General features: G+C 45.9%; 1 protein-coding gene across 2 annotated transcripts in view; it reads right to left on the bottom strand.

Moving 5' to 3' along the window:
• LOC134909900 (cingulin-like protein 1) overlaps positions 1-18,357 on the bottom strand; it is a 288,659-nt gene that overhangs the window by 130,649 nt on the left and 139,653 nt on the right. For both annotated transcript variants that reach the window (XM_063917267.1, XM_063917268.1), the window contains one exon: positions 7,430-7,592. In XM_063917267.1, coding sequence (XP_063773337.1) covers positions 7,430-7,592 — 163 coding nt within the window. The remainder of the gene's footprint in view (positions 1-7,429; positions 7,593-18,357) is intronic.

The following is an 18,357-nucleotide window of genomic DNA, read 5'->3' as shown; positions in this document are numbered from 1 at the left end:
CTCAGTACCTTGGGTATGAGAGGCAGAGGAGGGAACACATACCCTGACTGGTACACCCACGGTGTTACCAGAGCGTCTACAGCTTATTGCCTGAGGGTCCCTGGACCTGGCGCAATACCTGTCGAGTTTTTAATCATGTGGAAGACTTCTGGGTGAAGTCCCCACTCTCCCGGGTGGAGGTCGTGCTGAGGAAGTCTGCTTCCCAGTTGTCCACTCCCGGAATGAATACTGCTGACAGTGCTATCACATGATTTTCCGCCCAGCGAAGAATCCTTGCAGCTTCTGCCATTGCCCTCCTGCTTCTTGTGCCACCCTGTCTGTTTACGTGGGTGACTGCCGTGATGTTGTCCGACTGGATCAACACCGGCTGACCTTGAAGCAGAGGTCTTGCTAAGCTTAGAGCATTGTAAATGTCCCTTAGCTTCAGGATATTTATGTGAAGTGATGTCTCCAGGCTTGACCATAAGCCCTGGATATTCCTTCCCTGTGTGACTGCTCCCCAGCCTCGCAGGCTGGCATCCGTGGTCACCAGGACCCAGTCCTGAATGCCTAATCTGCGGCCCTCTAGAAGATGAGCACTCTGCAACCACCACAGGAGGGACACCCTTGTCCTTGGTGACAGGGTTATCCGCTGATGCATCTGAAGATGCGATCCGGACCATTTGTCCAGCAGGTCCCACTGGAAAGTTCTTGCGTGGAATCTGCCGAATGGGATTGCTTCGTAGGAAGCCACCATTTTACCCAGAACCCTTGTGCATTGATGCACTGAGACTTGGCTCGGTTTTAGGAGGTTCCTGACTAGCTCGGATAACTCCCTGGCTTTCTCCTCCGGGAGAAACACCTTTTTCTGGACTGTGTCCAGGATCATCCCTAGGAACAGAAGACACGTCGTCGGAACCAGGTGCGATTTTGGAATATTGAGAATCCAATCGTGCTGCCGCAACACTACCTGAGATAGTGCTACACCGACCTCCAACTGTTCCCTGGATCTTACCCTTATCAGGGAATTGTCCAAGGAAGGGATAACTAAAATTCACTTCCTTCGAAGGAATATCATCATTTCGGCCATTACCTTGGTAAAGACCCGGGGTGCCGTGTACCATCCATACGGCAGCGTCTGAACTGATAGTGACAGTTCTGTACCATAAACCTGAGGTACCCTTGGTGAGAAGGGTAAATTTTGACATGAAGGTAAGCATCCTTGATGTCCCGAGACATCATGTAGTCCCCTTCTTCCAGGGTCGCAATCACTGCTCTGAGTGACTCAATCTTGAATTTGAACCTCTGTACGTAAGTGTTCAAAGATTTTAGATTTAGAATCGGTCTCACCGAGCCGTCCGGCTTCGGTACCACAACAGTGTGGAATAATACCCCGTTCCCTGTTGCAGGAGGGGTATCTTGATTATCACCTGCTGGGAATACAGCTTGTGAATGGCTTCCAAAACTGTCTCCCTGTCAGAAGGAGACATCGGTAAAGCCGACTTTAGGAAACGGCGAGGGGGAGACGTCTCGAATTCTAATTTGTACCCCTGAGATATCACCTGAAGGATCCAGGGGTCTACTTGCGAGTGAGCCCACTGCGCGCTGAAATTCATTGAGACGGGCCCCCCACCGTGCCTGATTCTGCTTGTAAAGCCCCAGCGTATACTGAGGGCTTGGCAGAGGCGGGAGAGGGTTTCTGTTCCTGGGAACTGGCTGATTTCTGCAGCCTTTTTCCTCTCCCTCTGTCACGGGGCAGAAATGAGGAACCTTTTGCCCGCTTGTCCACGAAAAGACTGCGCCTGATAATACGGCGTCTTCTCATGTTGAGAGGCGACCTGGGGTACAAACGTGGAATTCCCAGCTGTTGCCGTGGCCACCAGGTCTGAAAGACCGACCCCAAATAACTCCTCCCTTAATAAAGCAATACTTCCAAATGCCGTTTGGAATACGCATCACCTGACCACTGACGTGTCCATAACCCTCTACTGGTAGAAATGGACAACGCGCTTAGACTTGATGCCAGTCGGCAAATATTCCGCTGTGCATCACGCATATATAAAAATGCATCTTTTAAATGCTCTATAGGCAAAAATATACTGTCCCTATCTAGGGTATCAATATTTTCAGTCAGGGAATCCGACCACGCCAACCCAGCACTGCACATCCAGGCTGAGGCGATTGCTGGTCGCAGTATAACACCAGTATGTGTGTAAATACCTTTTAGGATACCCTCCTGCTTTCTATCAGCAGGATCCTTAAGGGCGGCCATCTCAGGCGAAGGTAGAGCCCTTACAAGCGTGTGAGCGCTTTATCCCCCCTAGGGGGTGTTTCCCAACGCACCCTAACCTCTGGCGGGAAAGGATATAATGCCAATAACATTTTAGAAATTATCCGTTGTTATCGGGGGAAACCCACGCATCATCACACACCTCATTTAATTTCTCAGATTCAGGAAAACTACAGGTAGTTTTTCCTCACCGAACATAATACCCCTTTTTTGGTGGTACTCGTATTATCAGAAATGTGTAAAACATTTTTCATTGCCTCAATCATGTAACGTGTGGCCCTACTGGAAGTCACATTCGTCTCTTCACCGTCGACACTGGAGTCAGTATCCGTGTCGGCGTCTATATCTGCCATCTGAGGTAACGGGCGCTTTAGAGCCCCTGACGGCCTATGAGACGTCTGGACAGGCACAAGCTGAGTAGCCGGCTGTCTCATGTCAACCACTGTCTTTTATACAGAGCTGACACTGTCACGTAATTCCTTCCAACAGTTCATCCACTCAGGTGTCGACCCCCTAGGAGGTGACATCACTATTACAGGCAATCTGCTCCGTCTCCACATCATTTTTCTCCTCATACATGTCGACACAAAAGTACCGACATACAGCACACACACAGGGAATGCTCTGATAGAGGACAGGACCCCACTAGCCCTTTGGGGAGACAGAGGGAGAGTTTGCCAGCACACACCAGAGCGCTATATATATACAGGGATAACCTTATATAAGTGTTTTTCCCCTTATAGCTGCTGTATAGTTAATACTGCGCCTAATTAGTGCCCCCCTCTCTTTTTTTAACCCTTTCTGTAGTGTAGTGACTGCAGGGGAGAGACAGGGAGCTTCCCTCCAACGGAGCTGTGAGGGAAAATGGCGCCAGTGTGCTGAGGAGATAGGCTCCGCCCCTTTTTCGCGGACTTTTCTCCTGCTTTTTTATGGATTCTGGCAGGGGTTAAATGCATCCATATAGCCCAGGAGCTATATGTGATGCATTTTTTTTTTGCCATCCAAGGTGTTTTTATTGCGTCTCAGGGCGCCCCCCCCCAGCGCCCTGCACCCTCAGTGACCGAAGTGTGAAGTGTGCTGAGAGCAATGGCGCACAGCTGCAGTGCTGTGCGCTACCTTGTTGAAGACAGGACGTCTTCTGCCGCCGATTTTCCGGACCTCTTCTACCTTCTGGCTCTGTAAGGGGGCCGGCGGCGCGGCTCTGGGACCCATCCAAGCTGGGCCTGTGATCGTCCCTCTGGAGCTAATGTCCAGTAGCCTAAGAAGCCCAATCCACTCTGCACGCAGGTGAGTTCGCTTCTTCTCCCCTTAGTCCCTCGATGCAGTGAGCCTGTTGCCAGCAGGTCTCACTGAAAATAAAAAAACCTAAACTAAAACTTTCACGAAGAAGCTCAGGAGAGCCCCTAGTGTGCACCCTTCTCGTTCGGGCACAGAGATCTAACTGAGGCTTGGAGGAGGGTCATAGGGGGAGGAGCCAGTGCACACCAGATAGTCCTAAAGCTTTCTTTAGATGTGCCCAGTCTCCTGCGGAGCCGCTATTCCCCAATGGTCCTTACGGAGTCCCCAGCATCCACTTAGGACGTTAGAGAAATGGTGATGAAAACATAAAGGACACTTTACACTGTATGAAGAAGAATACTGGGGTATAAAATGGTGGCTTACTCTTGAGTATCCATGTGTGCTACCTTGTGTTATTTTTTGAGTCTGCAAGGAAAACTGGAAAAGATAAAGTATTAGCAGTCCTTGGAGGATGGATTTTAGAAACACTGCAGCAGTGGCCTTCAGCCCCTCTACAAGGAAAAGTGTTTCACATTACTGTTTATTTATGGGTCTATCCAATTAGATGCAAGTTTGTGAAAGTGAACTCCCATCATGAAATTTGCATACATTGTGGTAATACATGCACCTGAGAAATGCAAGATTCAATTGGAAATGGGACTCGCGAAGACTTTGTGCATTTTTTTCTACAAAAAGCCAATTGACAGAAGTGCATAAAATAGTGGGAACATCATCCTGGATTACATAAAAGTGGTAATTAAATTAGCAGGTCACTACAGAAGGCTGTTAGTGGCCATAAGTCAATCACTGGAGTTAAAGGAGTTAAATGGTTGATTTTTACATTTTTTAGTAATTATTTAGAAAATAATATCAGCCAGTGTTTTTCAGTAAATTATTTATTATTTATTACCAGTCATTTATATAGCACACACATATTCTGCAGCGCTTTACAGAGACTATTTGCCCATTCACATCAGTCCCTGCCACAGAGGAGCTTACAATCTATTTTCCCTACCACATGTACACACACACATTCACGCTAGGGTTAATTTTGTTGGGATCCAATTAACCTACCAGTATATTTTTGGATTGTGGGAGGAAACCGGAGTACCCAGAGGAAACCCACGCAAGTACGGGGAGAAAATACAAACTCCACACAGTTAGGGCCATGGTGGGACTCGAACCCATGACCTCAGTGCTGTGAGGCAGTAATGCTAACCATTACACCATCCGTACTGGCCAAATTAAATAAAATTAAAGTCTTAACAGTATTTTGGGGTAGAGTAAAATGTGCTTCATATAGTTTTTCAGTGTTTTTCTACAAATTTGTAAAATGTTTGAAAAAACACTTGTAACACCTACTGTATCTACAAGTTAAAAAAATCCTTTCCCATCATACAACACCTCAACATGTGTCCTACATCATTTAACCCCGTTATTGGGCTTTCTGAGTAAAATTATCTGAAATATGATGACTTTAGCAGCCAATTTGTACTATTTAGAGCCCTCCAAGTGCATGAATATTCACTGTACAAGAAATTTTTTTCCTATCTTTTTACCTGCTCGGGGATCCACACAAAAAAAAAAAAAAAGAAGAATTTGCTGGGAAAATGCAATATACGAATTTGGAACTGAATATCAAATCGTGGTGCAAATTTGCTGGAAACACAGCTTGCAGAACCCAAATAACTCCTAAATGAATAAGCCCCTTAGTGTTCATTTTTTATTTAATTTTTTTATGCTGTACCGTTGTTTTTGTTTCCACAAGCAAACTGTAAAATGAAATCATTATCTGAATGGGGAAAGCAAATTCTCAGAGAAAACTAATAGCCTCTTACCAAAGTCATATCTATAATGAAAAAAAAACAAAAAAAAAAACTCCAAGAAATGAAGCGCTGTCCAGATCAATAAATTTTCAAAACACAAAACATTTATTTTACATTACATAACATACAAACATTAATCACACGGCCGGTGTAACAATAAATTAAAATATTAAAATATATATGGAAAAGCTGGTGGCCACGTCTGAATTAATTTAGCTTAATTACTTCACTAATAATTAGCAGCATGGGTGGCATTTAGCCAACAGATCCTAGCTTCTGCACTTGCTCACTATATAATATAGCTCCAAGATGTTAGAAAGCTCAAAAAGCACAAATGGTTAATGTCATGTAACAATAGTGAGCTGACAATTCCTCGTATTTATCAAATGGCAGTGATGAGATCAAAGCGTGTAGAAATTCATGCAAACTTGGTTAGTAGTAGAAGTTTAGTAATGGTAATTTTCCATATGATCTCTTAGCAGAGATAGGCTTCAATGAATTTCCGCGTATTAATCAAATAGAAATATTTAAGAAATCAAAGCGTGTAGATAATCATGCAAACTTGGTTAATTGTGAAAGTTTAGTATTAGTAATTTTCCGTATATTCTCTTAGCAGAGATAGACTTATACTTATCACTCCAGCTTATCAGTCCAGCGTGGCCACGCTATTTATATAACCAGCTCGACGTGTCTTCAGACCTGGGGTCTAAATGCAGGGTGACGTCTCACTCCTAATGGCGTACTCCGGTCCTCACGTATAGCCGCTGGATATCCACAATGTTACAGCCGTAACTAGCACTCCTCTCTACGCGTTTCTCCGCCTGTGTGCAAATCGGCGGCTTCTTCCAGAGAATCTACTGATTCTCTGGAAGAAGCCGCCGATTTGCACACAGGCGGAGAAACGCGTAGAGAGAAGTGCTAGTTACGGCTGTAACATTGTGGATATCCAGCGGCTATACGTGAGGACCGGAGTACGCCATTAGGAGTGAGACGTCACCCTGCATTTAGACCCCAGGTCTGAAGACACGTCGAGCTGGTTATATAAATAGCGTGGCCACGCTGGACTGATAAGCTGGAGTGATAAGTATAAGTCTATCTCTGCTAAGAGAATATACGGAAAATTACTAATACTAAACTTTCACAATTAACCAAGTTTGCATGATTATCTACACGCTTTGATTTCTTAAATATTTCTATTTGATTAATACGCGGAAATTCATTGAAGCCTATCTCTGCTAAGAGATCATATGGAAAATTACCATTACTAAACTTCTACTACTAACCAAGTTTGCATGAATTTCTACACGCTTTGATCTCATCACTGCCATTTGATAAATACGAGGAATTGTCAGCTCACTATTGTTACATGACATTAACCATTTGTGCTTTTTGAGCTTTCTAACATCTTGGAGCTATATTATATAGTGAGCAAGTGCAGAAGCTAGGATCTGTTGGCTAAATGCCACCCATGCTGCTAATTATTAGTGAAGTAATTAAGCTAAATTAATTCAGACGTGGCCACCAGCTTTTCCATATATATTTTAATATTTTAATTTATTGTTATACCGGCCGTGTGATTAATGTTTGTATGTTATGTAATGTAAAATAAATGTTTTGTGTTTTGAAAATTTATTGATCTGGACAGCGCTTCATTTCTTGGAGTTTTGGATTTTTTGCTTTCTTTGGGGGTTAACAGTGACCTCTTAAGTGAAGCAGCAGTCCTTGATCTGGTCAATCTATTAATATCCCAGAATCTATTGTTTGTCAGCGCCCAGGTATTCTTTAATATCTATAATGAGTCCAGGGGAGCCTACACCACAAACCCTGCACCCATGTTTAATACGTATTATCCCATGGCAGTGCTGGAGTCCCATGGTGGCGCTGCACAAACTACTGTGAAAATGAAGTGGTGGCCATATTCCAGGAGACTGGCATATTTGCAGTAGACTCTGACACAGTGCCAGAGTCTACTCACCTGTGCTGCCCACTAGAGAGGTGGGGGCCCACATGCACACTGACCCCCTCCTCGCTTAATACACCCCTGTCTCTTACTTACAATTTCCAGTTGTTTTGTGAGCTCCAACAGTTGTGCATGCAATGCATTGTTCTCACTAGTGAGCTCTCCACAGTCGGTCATCATTTTCTGTCTCAGTACACGCTCCTGTTCAGACAGCAGATCTTTCTCACGCAGTTGCTGGTGGAGGAAACTTATTTCATTCCTGCAGGTTAATGCACAAATATTAGGAGTTAGTACTTATATTTAGCCATTACCAATTTTTAAAGTCACTTGTGGTGGGCAGGGACAGAAGAACCAGTAGCCAACTTTAGAGAGGTCACGGCAGCAGGAGATGAAGAGGCTGTGGGGGTCATTTACCTGTTCCACCCTTGTGATTATGTTAGGTCTGCATGTACAGGGGAAATGTCATGATGAAAGGAGATTTATATTAATCAGCAGTGAGCCACAGACTAGGAGACTGGAAGGAACAGGTCTCAAAACAGCAGTGGTGCTGCGAGTGTCCTCTTAAAGTGGTACAGGAAAACTGCTTTTACATCCACCTCACAGAAAACAAACAAAAATGATATGTTCATATATTGCATCTCACTTTACCAATTGCAGCATGTCTTCAATGAATATGGAAAAAAATAAGTTGTATTGACACTTTAATAACTGATCTATTATCAAATCATCGGAAGGATAAAAAAAATCAGATGAGTTTGCTGATCGTTCAGGATGCAGTGATGTACTGAGTAAACTCTCTGTCAATCATACTGTACGTCTTGTTGACCATCAGAATGTTGACCAGCAGTATGCAGACCCCAGAAAGCAGACGCTGGTTTTAAAGTATTTCATGTGCGCCGACAGTACAAATGTATAGATGATGGTAATTTATCATGTTTACACTTGTACTGGCATTTCAACCTTGCCGACATCCCGGCGCTTGACCCATAACAATTGTCTACAATCTGATTGTCGGCAAGCGAACTGCATAGCAACTGTCCAGTATACTTAGGGGGGTATCCAATTAACTGTGGTTAATTGCCATGGCTAATTGTTCCGTCGGGAGTTATCCAATTAGCCCTGTAATGCTGCGGCTCACACCGGCTTATCATCGATTTTGTTTCGCCTGCTTTAGGTAATCCAAATTCCCGGAAACAGCCCCATTTTCATCCGAAAGTGGATCTGTTTCTACCGAAAGCACACAGGTTTTACTGAACCTGTGTATTTCTGGAGATATTGGGGGTAATTCCAAGTTGATCGCAGCAGGAAATTTTTTAGCAGTTGGACAAAACCATGTGCACTGCAGGGGGGGCAGATATAACATGTGCAGAGAGAGTTAGATTTGGGTGTGGTGTGTTCAATCTGCAATCTAAAATTGCAGTGTAAAAATAAAGCAGCCAGTATTTACCCTGCACAGAAACAAAATAACCCACCCAAATCTAACTCAATGTATTTTTTTTACAGGTGACCAAATTGGATAGCCTGTAAAAAAAAGCAAAAAAAAATAATTGGTGAAATATCAGGAAGAATGTATGTTTACGTCTAATTTGATACCCCCCTTATACAGAACAAAATATACAGCACTAATACTCTGCTGGTAAACTGCAGACGGTATATGTACTGTGCTCCGCGGAACCTGGTGTCTGATTCGGATTTGCATGCAAACCTGATAGTTTATGTACAAATCTGATGGCTTGTGGTCTGTGCATGTATAAGACTTGTTCTGCGCATGTGAAGAATGGGTCTTGCAATATAGCTCACACTCCCCATTAGCTACAGCATGATTGACATGCTGCAGCGTTTAGTAGGAGCAGGGGCGCCAACCGTCCTTGTCCTTCAAAACGAGAGTGCATGGGGCACAGGATCTGCATCATCAGATTCAGACTTCCTGGACCCGGCAGCATGGATTCAATGGCCAATCTGAGTAAGCGTCAGCATATGCAGACTAACTGAGGTCTGTACCATTGCGAGTCACAACCGATGGTCGCGATGGTGCTCTGAGGCTGCATCCATCCACGCCCTGATCTCACAGATGCATGCAGGAGGCATCTATCTCCTACAGATGACTCCTGCTGCATTTGCATTTTATTTGTAATGACTTGCACAGATGCTTCCGTGCGCCTGTGCAAGTCCTTACAAATCAGAATCAGTACCTTTGTTGCTCTCTCTAGCATGCCGAGGTTGGCAGAAAAAGAAAATAAAAGTTTAGTGACATAATATAGATTTTAAATCACATACATTCTCATTCAGTGAGCTTTTTTTTTCCAACTCACGCCATGTGACAATCTCCTACACCATCATGACAGCATAGAGCTAATAGTGTGGACCTGTTTAATTGAATGGGGTTAATCATTTAATGTAATGGAACAATATCCTAGCATCTGCCAAGCAGCAACTGGTTCTAAAACACAAGCAGCAGTAGGTAGTGAAAGGTGTAAGAACAGGTAGAAGAGACTGGGAAAGTCTTCCAACTATACTGATTCTGCTGGGGCAGACCCAAATTTTAGGTGACTGTCCTTACTGCAGGGACAATTACTAGGCATGTCCAGCCTCACAGTGCCCTGCTTATGTAGGTAGAGCCGAGTGCCCCTAACAGTAGTGCACAGCATTGTACGTATTTTTTAAGGATATAGGAAGCAGTTGTAGAGTAGCCTAGCACGGTCTAAAATGCAGGCTAGTTATGCCCACTCTGGTTGCATGGAGCCGCTGGCGTGAAGGTGAGCAATGTCATATCGTGAACATCGCTCATCGCGGGTCCTTACACACATGTACCCCGTGGTACTCCAAGGTACCCCGTGGATTCTACGCGGACAAGGGGACCGAGCCTCGTGTCAACATAGGTAAGTATGTGTGTATGTCGGTGTGCATGTATGTAATAAAGTTGTACTGTCACGGTGTGTGTGTACTGTTTTTATTTGGGTATTTTTTTTGTAGTAGAACTACAGGTATCAGCAGGCCCGTTTCCCCCCCGCATGCTGGTACTTGTGGTTCTCCAAGTACCAGCTTGCTGGGGAGGCTTGCTGGGACTTGTAGTTCTGCTACAAAAAACAATATTCTTTTTTTTGAGACTTGGCTATCAGCCTCCCATCCGCTGCCCTTGGATGGGGGGGGGGGGGGGGGGGGGAAGACAGCCTCGGGCTTCACCCCTGGCCCTTGGGTGGCTGGAGGGGGGGACCCCTTGATTATTTTTACAACCAGGACCGGCTCAAAGAGTTATGCTTAGTAGGGGGGACCCCACGCAATTTTTTTCAGGAATTTTAACCCATTCCCACTGAAAAACATGCACTGATCTCTCCATATTATTTTAGTCAGTAAAAAAAAATATAAGAATTTACTCACCGGTAATTCTATTTCTCGTAGTCCGTAGTGGATGCTGGGAACTCCGTAAGGACCATGGGGAATAGACGGGCTCCGCAGGAGACTGGGCACTCTAAAGAAAAGATTAGGTACTATCTGGTGTGCACTGGCTCCTCCCTCTATGCCCCTCCTCCAGACCTCAGTTAGGGAAACTGTGCCCGGAAGAGCTGACATTACAAGGAAAGGATTTTTGGAATCCAGGGTAAGACTCATACCAGCCACACCAATCACACCGTACAACTTGTGATAACCTTACCCAGTTAACAGTATGAACAACAACTGAGCCTCACTCAACGGATGGCTCATAACAATAACCCTTATTTAAGCAATAACTATATACACGTATTGCAGAAAGTCCGCACTTGGGACGGGCGCCCAGCATCCACTACGGACTACGAGAAATAGAATTACCGGTGAGTAAATTCTTATTTTCTCTGACGTCCTAGTGGATGCTGGGAACTCCGTAAGGACCATGGGGATTATACCAAAGCTCCCAAACGGGCGGGAGAGTGCGGATGACTCTGCAGCACCGAATGAGCAAACACAAGGTCCCCCTCAGCCAGGGTATCAAACTTGTAGAACTTTGCAAAGGTGTTTGAACCCGACCAAGTAGCCGCTCGGCAAAGCTGTAAAGCCGAGACCCCTCGGGCAGCCGCCCAAGAAGAGCCCAACTTCCTTGTGGAATGGGCTTTTACTGATTTTGGATGCGGCAATCCAGCCGCAGAATGAGCCAGCTGAATCGTGCTACAGATCCAGCGAGCAATAGTTTGCTTTGAAGCAGGAGCACCCAGCTTGTTGGGTGCATGCAGGATAAACAGCGAGTCAGTCTTCCTGACTCCAGCCGTTCTGGAAACATATATTTTCAAAGCCCTATCTACGTCCAGCAACTTGGAGTCCTCCAAGTCCCGAGTAGCCGCAGGCACCACAATAGATTGGTTCAAATGAAACGATGATACCACCTTTGGGAGAAATTGGGGACGAGTCCTCAATTCTGCCCTGTCCATATGGAAGATCAGATATGGGCTTTTACATGACAAAGCCGCCAATTCCGACACACGCCTAGCCGATGCTAAGGCCAACAGCATGACCTCTTTCCACGTGAGATACTTTAGTTCCACGGTCTTAAGTGGCTCAAACCAGTGGGATTTCAGGAAATCCAACACAACGTTAAGATCCCAGGGTGCCACTGGTGGCACAAAAGGGGGCTGAATATGCAGCACTCCCTTAACAAACGTCTGAACCTCAGGCAGTGAAGCCAGTTCTTTTTGAAAGAAAATGGATAGGGCCGAAATCTGGACCTTTATGGTCCATAGTCACCCCTGACTGTAGGAAGTGCAGGAATCGACCCAGCTGGAATTCCTCTGTAGGGGCCGTCCTGGCTTCACACCAAGCAACATATTTTCGCCATATACGGTGATAATGCTTTGCTGTCACGTCCTTCCTAGCCTTTATCAGCGTAGGAATAACTTCATCCGGAATGCCTTTTTCCGCTAGGATCCGGCGTTCAACCGCCATGCTGTCAAACGCAGCCGCGGTAAGTCTTGGAACAGACAGGGCCCTTGTTGCAGCAGGTCCTGTCTGAGAGGCAGAGGCTATGGGTCCTCTGTGCGCATTTCTTGCAGTTCCGGGTACCAAGTCCTTCTTGGCCAATCCGGAACAATGAGTATTGTTCTTATTCCTCTCTTTCTTACTATTCTCAGTACCTAGGGTATGAGAGGAAGAGGAGGAAACACATATACCGACTGGTACACCCACGGTGTCACTAGGGCGTCCACAGCTATCGCCTGAGGGTCCCTTGACCTGGTGCAATATCTTTTTAGCTTTTTGTTGAGGCGGGACGCCATCATGTCCACCTGTGGCAGTTCCCATCGCTTTGCAATCTGTGTGAAGACTTCTTGATGAAGTCCCCACTCTCCCGGGTGGAGGTCGTGTCTGCTGAGGAAGTCTGCTTCCCAGTTGTCCACTCCCGGAATGAACACCGCTGACAGTGCTTGCACTTGATTCTCCGCCCACCGAAGAATCTTTGTGGCTTCCGCCATTGCCATCCTGCTTCTCGTGCCGCCCTGGCGGTTTACATGGGCGACCGCCGTGATGTTGTCTGACTGAATCAGCACTGGCCGGTTTCGAAGCAGGGGCTCTGCTTGACTCAGGGCGTTGTAAATGGCCCTTAGTTCCAGTATATTTATGTGTAGAGAAGTCTCCAGACTTGACCACAGCCCTTGGAAGTTTCTTCCCTGAGTGACTGCCCCCCATCCTCGGAGGCTTGCATCCGTGGTCACCAGGACCCAGTCCTGTATGCTGAACCTGCGGCCCTCGAGAAGGTGAGCACTCTGCAGCCACCACAGAAGAGACACCCTGGCCCTTGGGGACAGGGTGATCAGCCGATGCATCTGAAGATGCGATCCGGACCACTTGTCCAACAGATCCCACTGAAAGATCCTTGCATGGAACCTGCCGAAGGGAATGGCTTCGTATGAAGCCACCATCTTTCCCAGGACTCGCGTGCAGTGATGCACCGATACCTGTTTTGGTTTCAGGAGGTCCCTGACCAAAGATGCTAATTCCTGGGCCTTCTCCATCGGGAGAAACACCTTCTTCTGTTCTGTGTCCAGAATCATGCCCAGGAAAAGCAGACGCGTCGTAGGAATCAGCTGCGACTTTGGAACATTCAGAATCCAGCCGTGCTGTTGCAACACTTCCTGAGAGAGTGCTACGCTGATCAACAACTGCTCTCTGGACCTCACCTTTATGAGGAAATCGTCCAAGTACGGGATAACTATAACTCCCTTCTTCCGAAGGAGTATCATCATTTCGGCCATTACCTTAGTAAATATCCTCGGTGCTGTGGACAGGCCAAACGGCAACGTCTGGAACTGGTAATGACAGTCCTGTACCACAAATCTGAGGTACTCCTGGTGAAGTGGGTAAATGGGGACATGCAAGTAAGCATCCTTGATGTCCAGCGACACCATAAAATCCCCCTCTTCCAGGCTTGCAATAACCGCTCTGAGCGATTCCATTTTGAACTTAAATTTCTTTATATAAGTGTTCAAGGATTTTAAATTCAGAATGGGTCTCACCGAACCGTCCGGTTTCGGTACCACAAACATTGTGGAATAGTAACCCCTTCCCTGTTGAAGGAGGGGGACCCTGACAATCACTTGCTGGAGGTACAGCTTGTGAATTGCCGCCAGTACTACCTCCCTTTCCATGGGGGAAGCTGGCAAGGCTGATTTGAGGTAACGCGGGGGGGAGTCGCTTCGAATTCCAGCTTGTATCCCTGAGATACAATTTGTACAGCCCAGAGATCCACCTGTGAGCGAACCCACTGGTTGCTGAAGTTTCGGAGACACGCCCCCACCGCACCTGGCTCCGCCTGTGGAGCCCCAACGTCATGCGGTGGACTTAGTGGAAGCAGGGGAGGACTTTTGTTCCTGGGAAGTGGCTGCATGGTGCAGCTTCTTACCTCTACCACTGCCTCTGGCAAGAAAGGATGCACCCCTGACCCACTTGCCTTTCTGAGAACGAAAGGACTGCATTTGATAATACGGTGCTTTCTTAGGCTATGAGGAAACCTGAGGCAAGAAAGTCGACTTTCCAGCTGTCACTGTGGACACGAGGTCCGATAGACCGTCCCCAAACAATTCCTCACCCTTATAAGGCCAAACCTCCATGTGTTTTTAGAATCAGCATCTCCTGTCCATTGCCGAGTCCATAAGACCCTCCTGGCAGAAATGGACATAGCATTAATTCTAGAGCCCAGCAGGCAAATGTCCCTCTGAGCATCCCGCATATATAAGACGACGTCTTTTATATGGCCCAGGGTTAGCAAAACAGTATCCCTGTCGAGGGAATCTATGTCGTCTGACAGAGTATCTGTCCATGCTGCTACAGCACTACACATCCAGGCTGAAGCAATAGCAGGTCTCAGTAGAGTACCAGAGTGTGTATACACTGACTTCAGGATAGATTCCTGCTTTCTATCCGCAGGCTCCTTTAGGGCGGCCGTGTCCTGAGACGGCAGGGCCACCTTTTTAGATAAGCGTGTCAGCGCCTTGTCCACCCTAGGGGATGTTTCCCAACGTAACCTGTCCGTTGGCGGGAAAGGGTACGCCATCAGTAACCTCTTAGAAATCGCTAGTTTCTTATCAGGGGAACTCTACGCTTCTTCACATAATTCATTTAATTCATCAGATGGGGGAAAAGTCACTGGCTGCTTTTTCTCCCCAAACATATAAACCCTCTTGGTATTAACAGGGTTAATCTCAGAAATGTGTAATACATCTTTCATTGCAATAATCATGTATCGGATGGCCTTGGTCATTTTAGACTGTAAATGTGCCTCATCATCGTCGACACTTGAGTCGGACTCCGTGTCGACATCTGTGTCAACCATCTGAGATAGAGGGCGTTTATGAGCCCCTGACGGTTTCTGAGTTGCCTGGGCAGGTGCGGGCTGAGACCCCGGCTGTCCCAAGGCTGCAGCGTCATCAAACCTTTTATGTAAGGAGCTTACATTGTCGTTTAAGACCTTCCACATATCCATCCAATCTGGTGTCAGCCCTGACGGGGGCGACACCACACTTATCTGCCCTTGCTCCGCCTCCACGTAACCCTCCTCATCAAACATGTCGACACAGCCGTACCGACACACCGCACACACACAGGGAATGCTCAGACTGAGGACAGGACCCCACAAAGTCCTTTGGGGAGACAGAGAGAGAGTATGCCAGCACACACCACAGCGCTATATAACACAGGGATTTTCACTTATAATAAGTGATTACCCAATAGCTGCCTTATATGTTTTATTTGCGCCTAAATTTATGTGCCCCCCCCCCCCTCTCTTTTTTACCCTTCTTGTACCTGGATACTGCAGGGGAGAGCCTGGGGAGCTGCTTCCAGCGGAGCTGTGAAGAGAAAATGGCGCTGGTGTGCGGAGGAAGAAGGCCCCGCCCCCTCAGTGGCGGGCTTCTGTCCCGCTTTCTGTGTAAAAAAATGGCGGGGTTTTTTACATATATACAGTCTGGCACTGTATATATGTATTTTTATTGCCAAAAGGTACTTCAATTGCTGCCCAGGGCGCCCCCCCAGCGCCCTGCACCCTACAGTGACCGGAGTGTGTTAGTGTGCTGGGAGCAATGGCGCACAGCTGCGGTGCTGTACGCTACCTTAAATGAAGACAGGAGTCTTCTGCCGCCGATTTCGTAGTCATCAAGCTTCTGTTCTTCTGGCTCTGCGAGGGGGACGGCGGCGCGGCTCCGGGAACGGACGATCGAGGACAGGTGCCTATGTTCGAACCCTCTGGAGCTAATGGTGTCCAGTAGCCTAAGAAGCACAAGCTAGCTGCAAGCAGGTAGGTTTGCTTCTCTCCCCTTAGTCCCACGTAGCAGTGAGTCTGTTGCCAGCAGAGACTCACTGAAAATAAAAAACCTAATAAATACTTTCTTTACTAGTAAGCTCAGGAGAGACCACTAGGAGCACCCAGCTCTGGCCGGGCACAGATTCTAACTGAGGTCTGGAGGAGGGGCATAGAGGGAGGAGCCAGTGCACACCAGATAGTACCTAATCTTTTCTTTAGGGTGCCCAGTCTCCTGCGGAGCCCGTCTATTCCCCATGGTCCTTACGGAGTTCCCAGCATCCACTAGGACGTCAGAGAAATATATTCTTTTAAAAAATATATTAAATAATACTTGTGGCTCCTAAATAGACAAACCAAGTAGATAATCCCTTCTAATATAAATGAGATATGCTATTAGCAATCAAAAAAACACAAAAAAAACATGTTTTTAAAAATTTTTATTAGATCACGACAGCAAAATGAGGCGGAATTAAATTGACGAAATGCCTGTCGAAAAGCACGGTTGTCGAATCGACATTCTTCAATTGAATATACTTTTGTCAAAAAGCCGCATTTTTACCATTGCAGACATGTCGAATTTGAGAAATGTCGAATTGCAAAAAGTCGAATCTGAAACGGCAGTTTTTTTGACGAAAAGTACTGTATTGCATTGTCGAACCCAATTCGACAAGTTTTTTTTGTCAAAAATGCCCCATTTTTCGACATTTGCGGCAATTCGACCGCAATTGCATATACCCCCTAGTCTCCAACCCTTCAAACGTTCCCTGAAAACTCACCTCTTCAGACAAGCTTATCAAATTTCAGACCCACCCACATAACTTTCAATGCCTTCCTTTCTGATTATATCCCCTCTGTACAGTCCACACATAACCTCCCATATTTTGTCTTTGTTCACTTTCATACCCACCTGACCCTTGGCCAACACTGATGAATGACCATATCATACAGCCCATTAAGAACCTTTGCAATCTGGAGGACCATTATGAAATAGGTAGCATCTATCAAATGCCTAATTCCCTATAGAGTGTAAGCTTGCGAGCAGGGCCTTTCTACCTATGTCTGTCTGATATTACCCAGGTTTGTTTTATTACTGTTGCTCCAATTGTAAAGCGCAACGGAATATGCTGAGCTATATAAAAAACTGTTAATAAAATAATAATGTATAAATATACATTACATTTGTATGTACTAGTGGCATGGATCAAACAGGTGTTCCTGGCATTATATAGAACTATACTTTATTCCTCCATGATCTCTAATACTGACAGTACCTATCAAAATTGGGGGCATTTACACCAGCCTGTTCAAATGGCAGCCACCACTTGTGACCGGCGGTCAGCTAGCGGAAGGAAGCCCCTTGCGGGCTCGTTCGCAGGCGGTCCTCTGACCGTCGGCCACATAACTACATCATATCATGAGACCTAGGCCATTTACTAAAACTAGCTGAAAAACCCTGACATATAGGGGGGAATTCAAATGTTTGAAAAGTCGGTTGGGTGTCTGTTTTTCCTGTCTATTAGATAGGAAAAAACAGACACCCAACTGACTTTTCAAACAATTGAATATCCCCCAGTATGTGTTGCTTTGAACAACAAAACAACTATCACTGTTATAATAATGAGAGGCAAACTGTTTGCCAAAGTGTCTCAGGTAGATTTGTTTTATTTATGTTTTTTTTAAATTAATTTTGTATTCTTTTTACCGCTATATTATGATATAGTACTGATTGACATCTCAATACATGACACAGTGGGATATGTATCAAACCTTAGAGAGAGAGAGAAACTGGAGAAACTGTCCATGGCAACCAACCAGCTTCTGTTATTTTATAGACTACGCTAGATAAATTATAGGTAGTTTGATTGGTTTCTATGCATAGGCAAATGCAGGGGATTTCCGGTTGCCCAGAACTCTCCCCCCCCCCCCCATCAGGTCAGCAACTCAAATCATGACCACAATAGTAGTATATTGTAATCCTTTACTAAAGCTGCACCACACCCTGAAGTGTAAGGGATGGAACAGAGCTGCTGTGCATGCCGAATAGCAGCAGCTTCTCCTAGTGGATGTGATATACTAGGTCGACATTCATGTCAACATTGACTGTTAACATTCACCATGTTGGCAGTGCTGAAATGCAGTCATAATAGGATGTTGACAAACCATCTCTGATGGTCAAGCAGTGTCATACCCAGGCCCAACAGCAGAAGCACATTTAGGGGTAAATTTACTAAGATGGGAGTTCTATTTAAGATGGGATGTTGTCCAT

This window comes from Pseudophryne corroboree, chromosome 4, assembly GCF_028390025.1.
Source record: "Pseudophryne corroboree isolate aPseCor3 chromosome 4, aPseCor3.hap2, whole genome shotgun sequence".
NCBI classification, from domain to species: domain Eukaryota; kingdom Metazoa; phylum Chordata; class Amphibia; order Anura; family Myobatrachidae; genus Pseudophryne; species Pseudophryne corroboree.
This window is presented reverse-complemented; position numbering and strand designations above follow the sequence as displayed.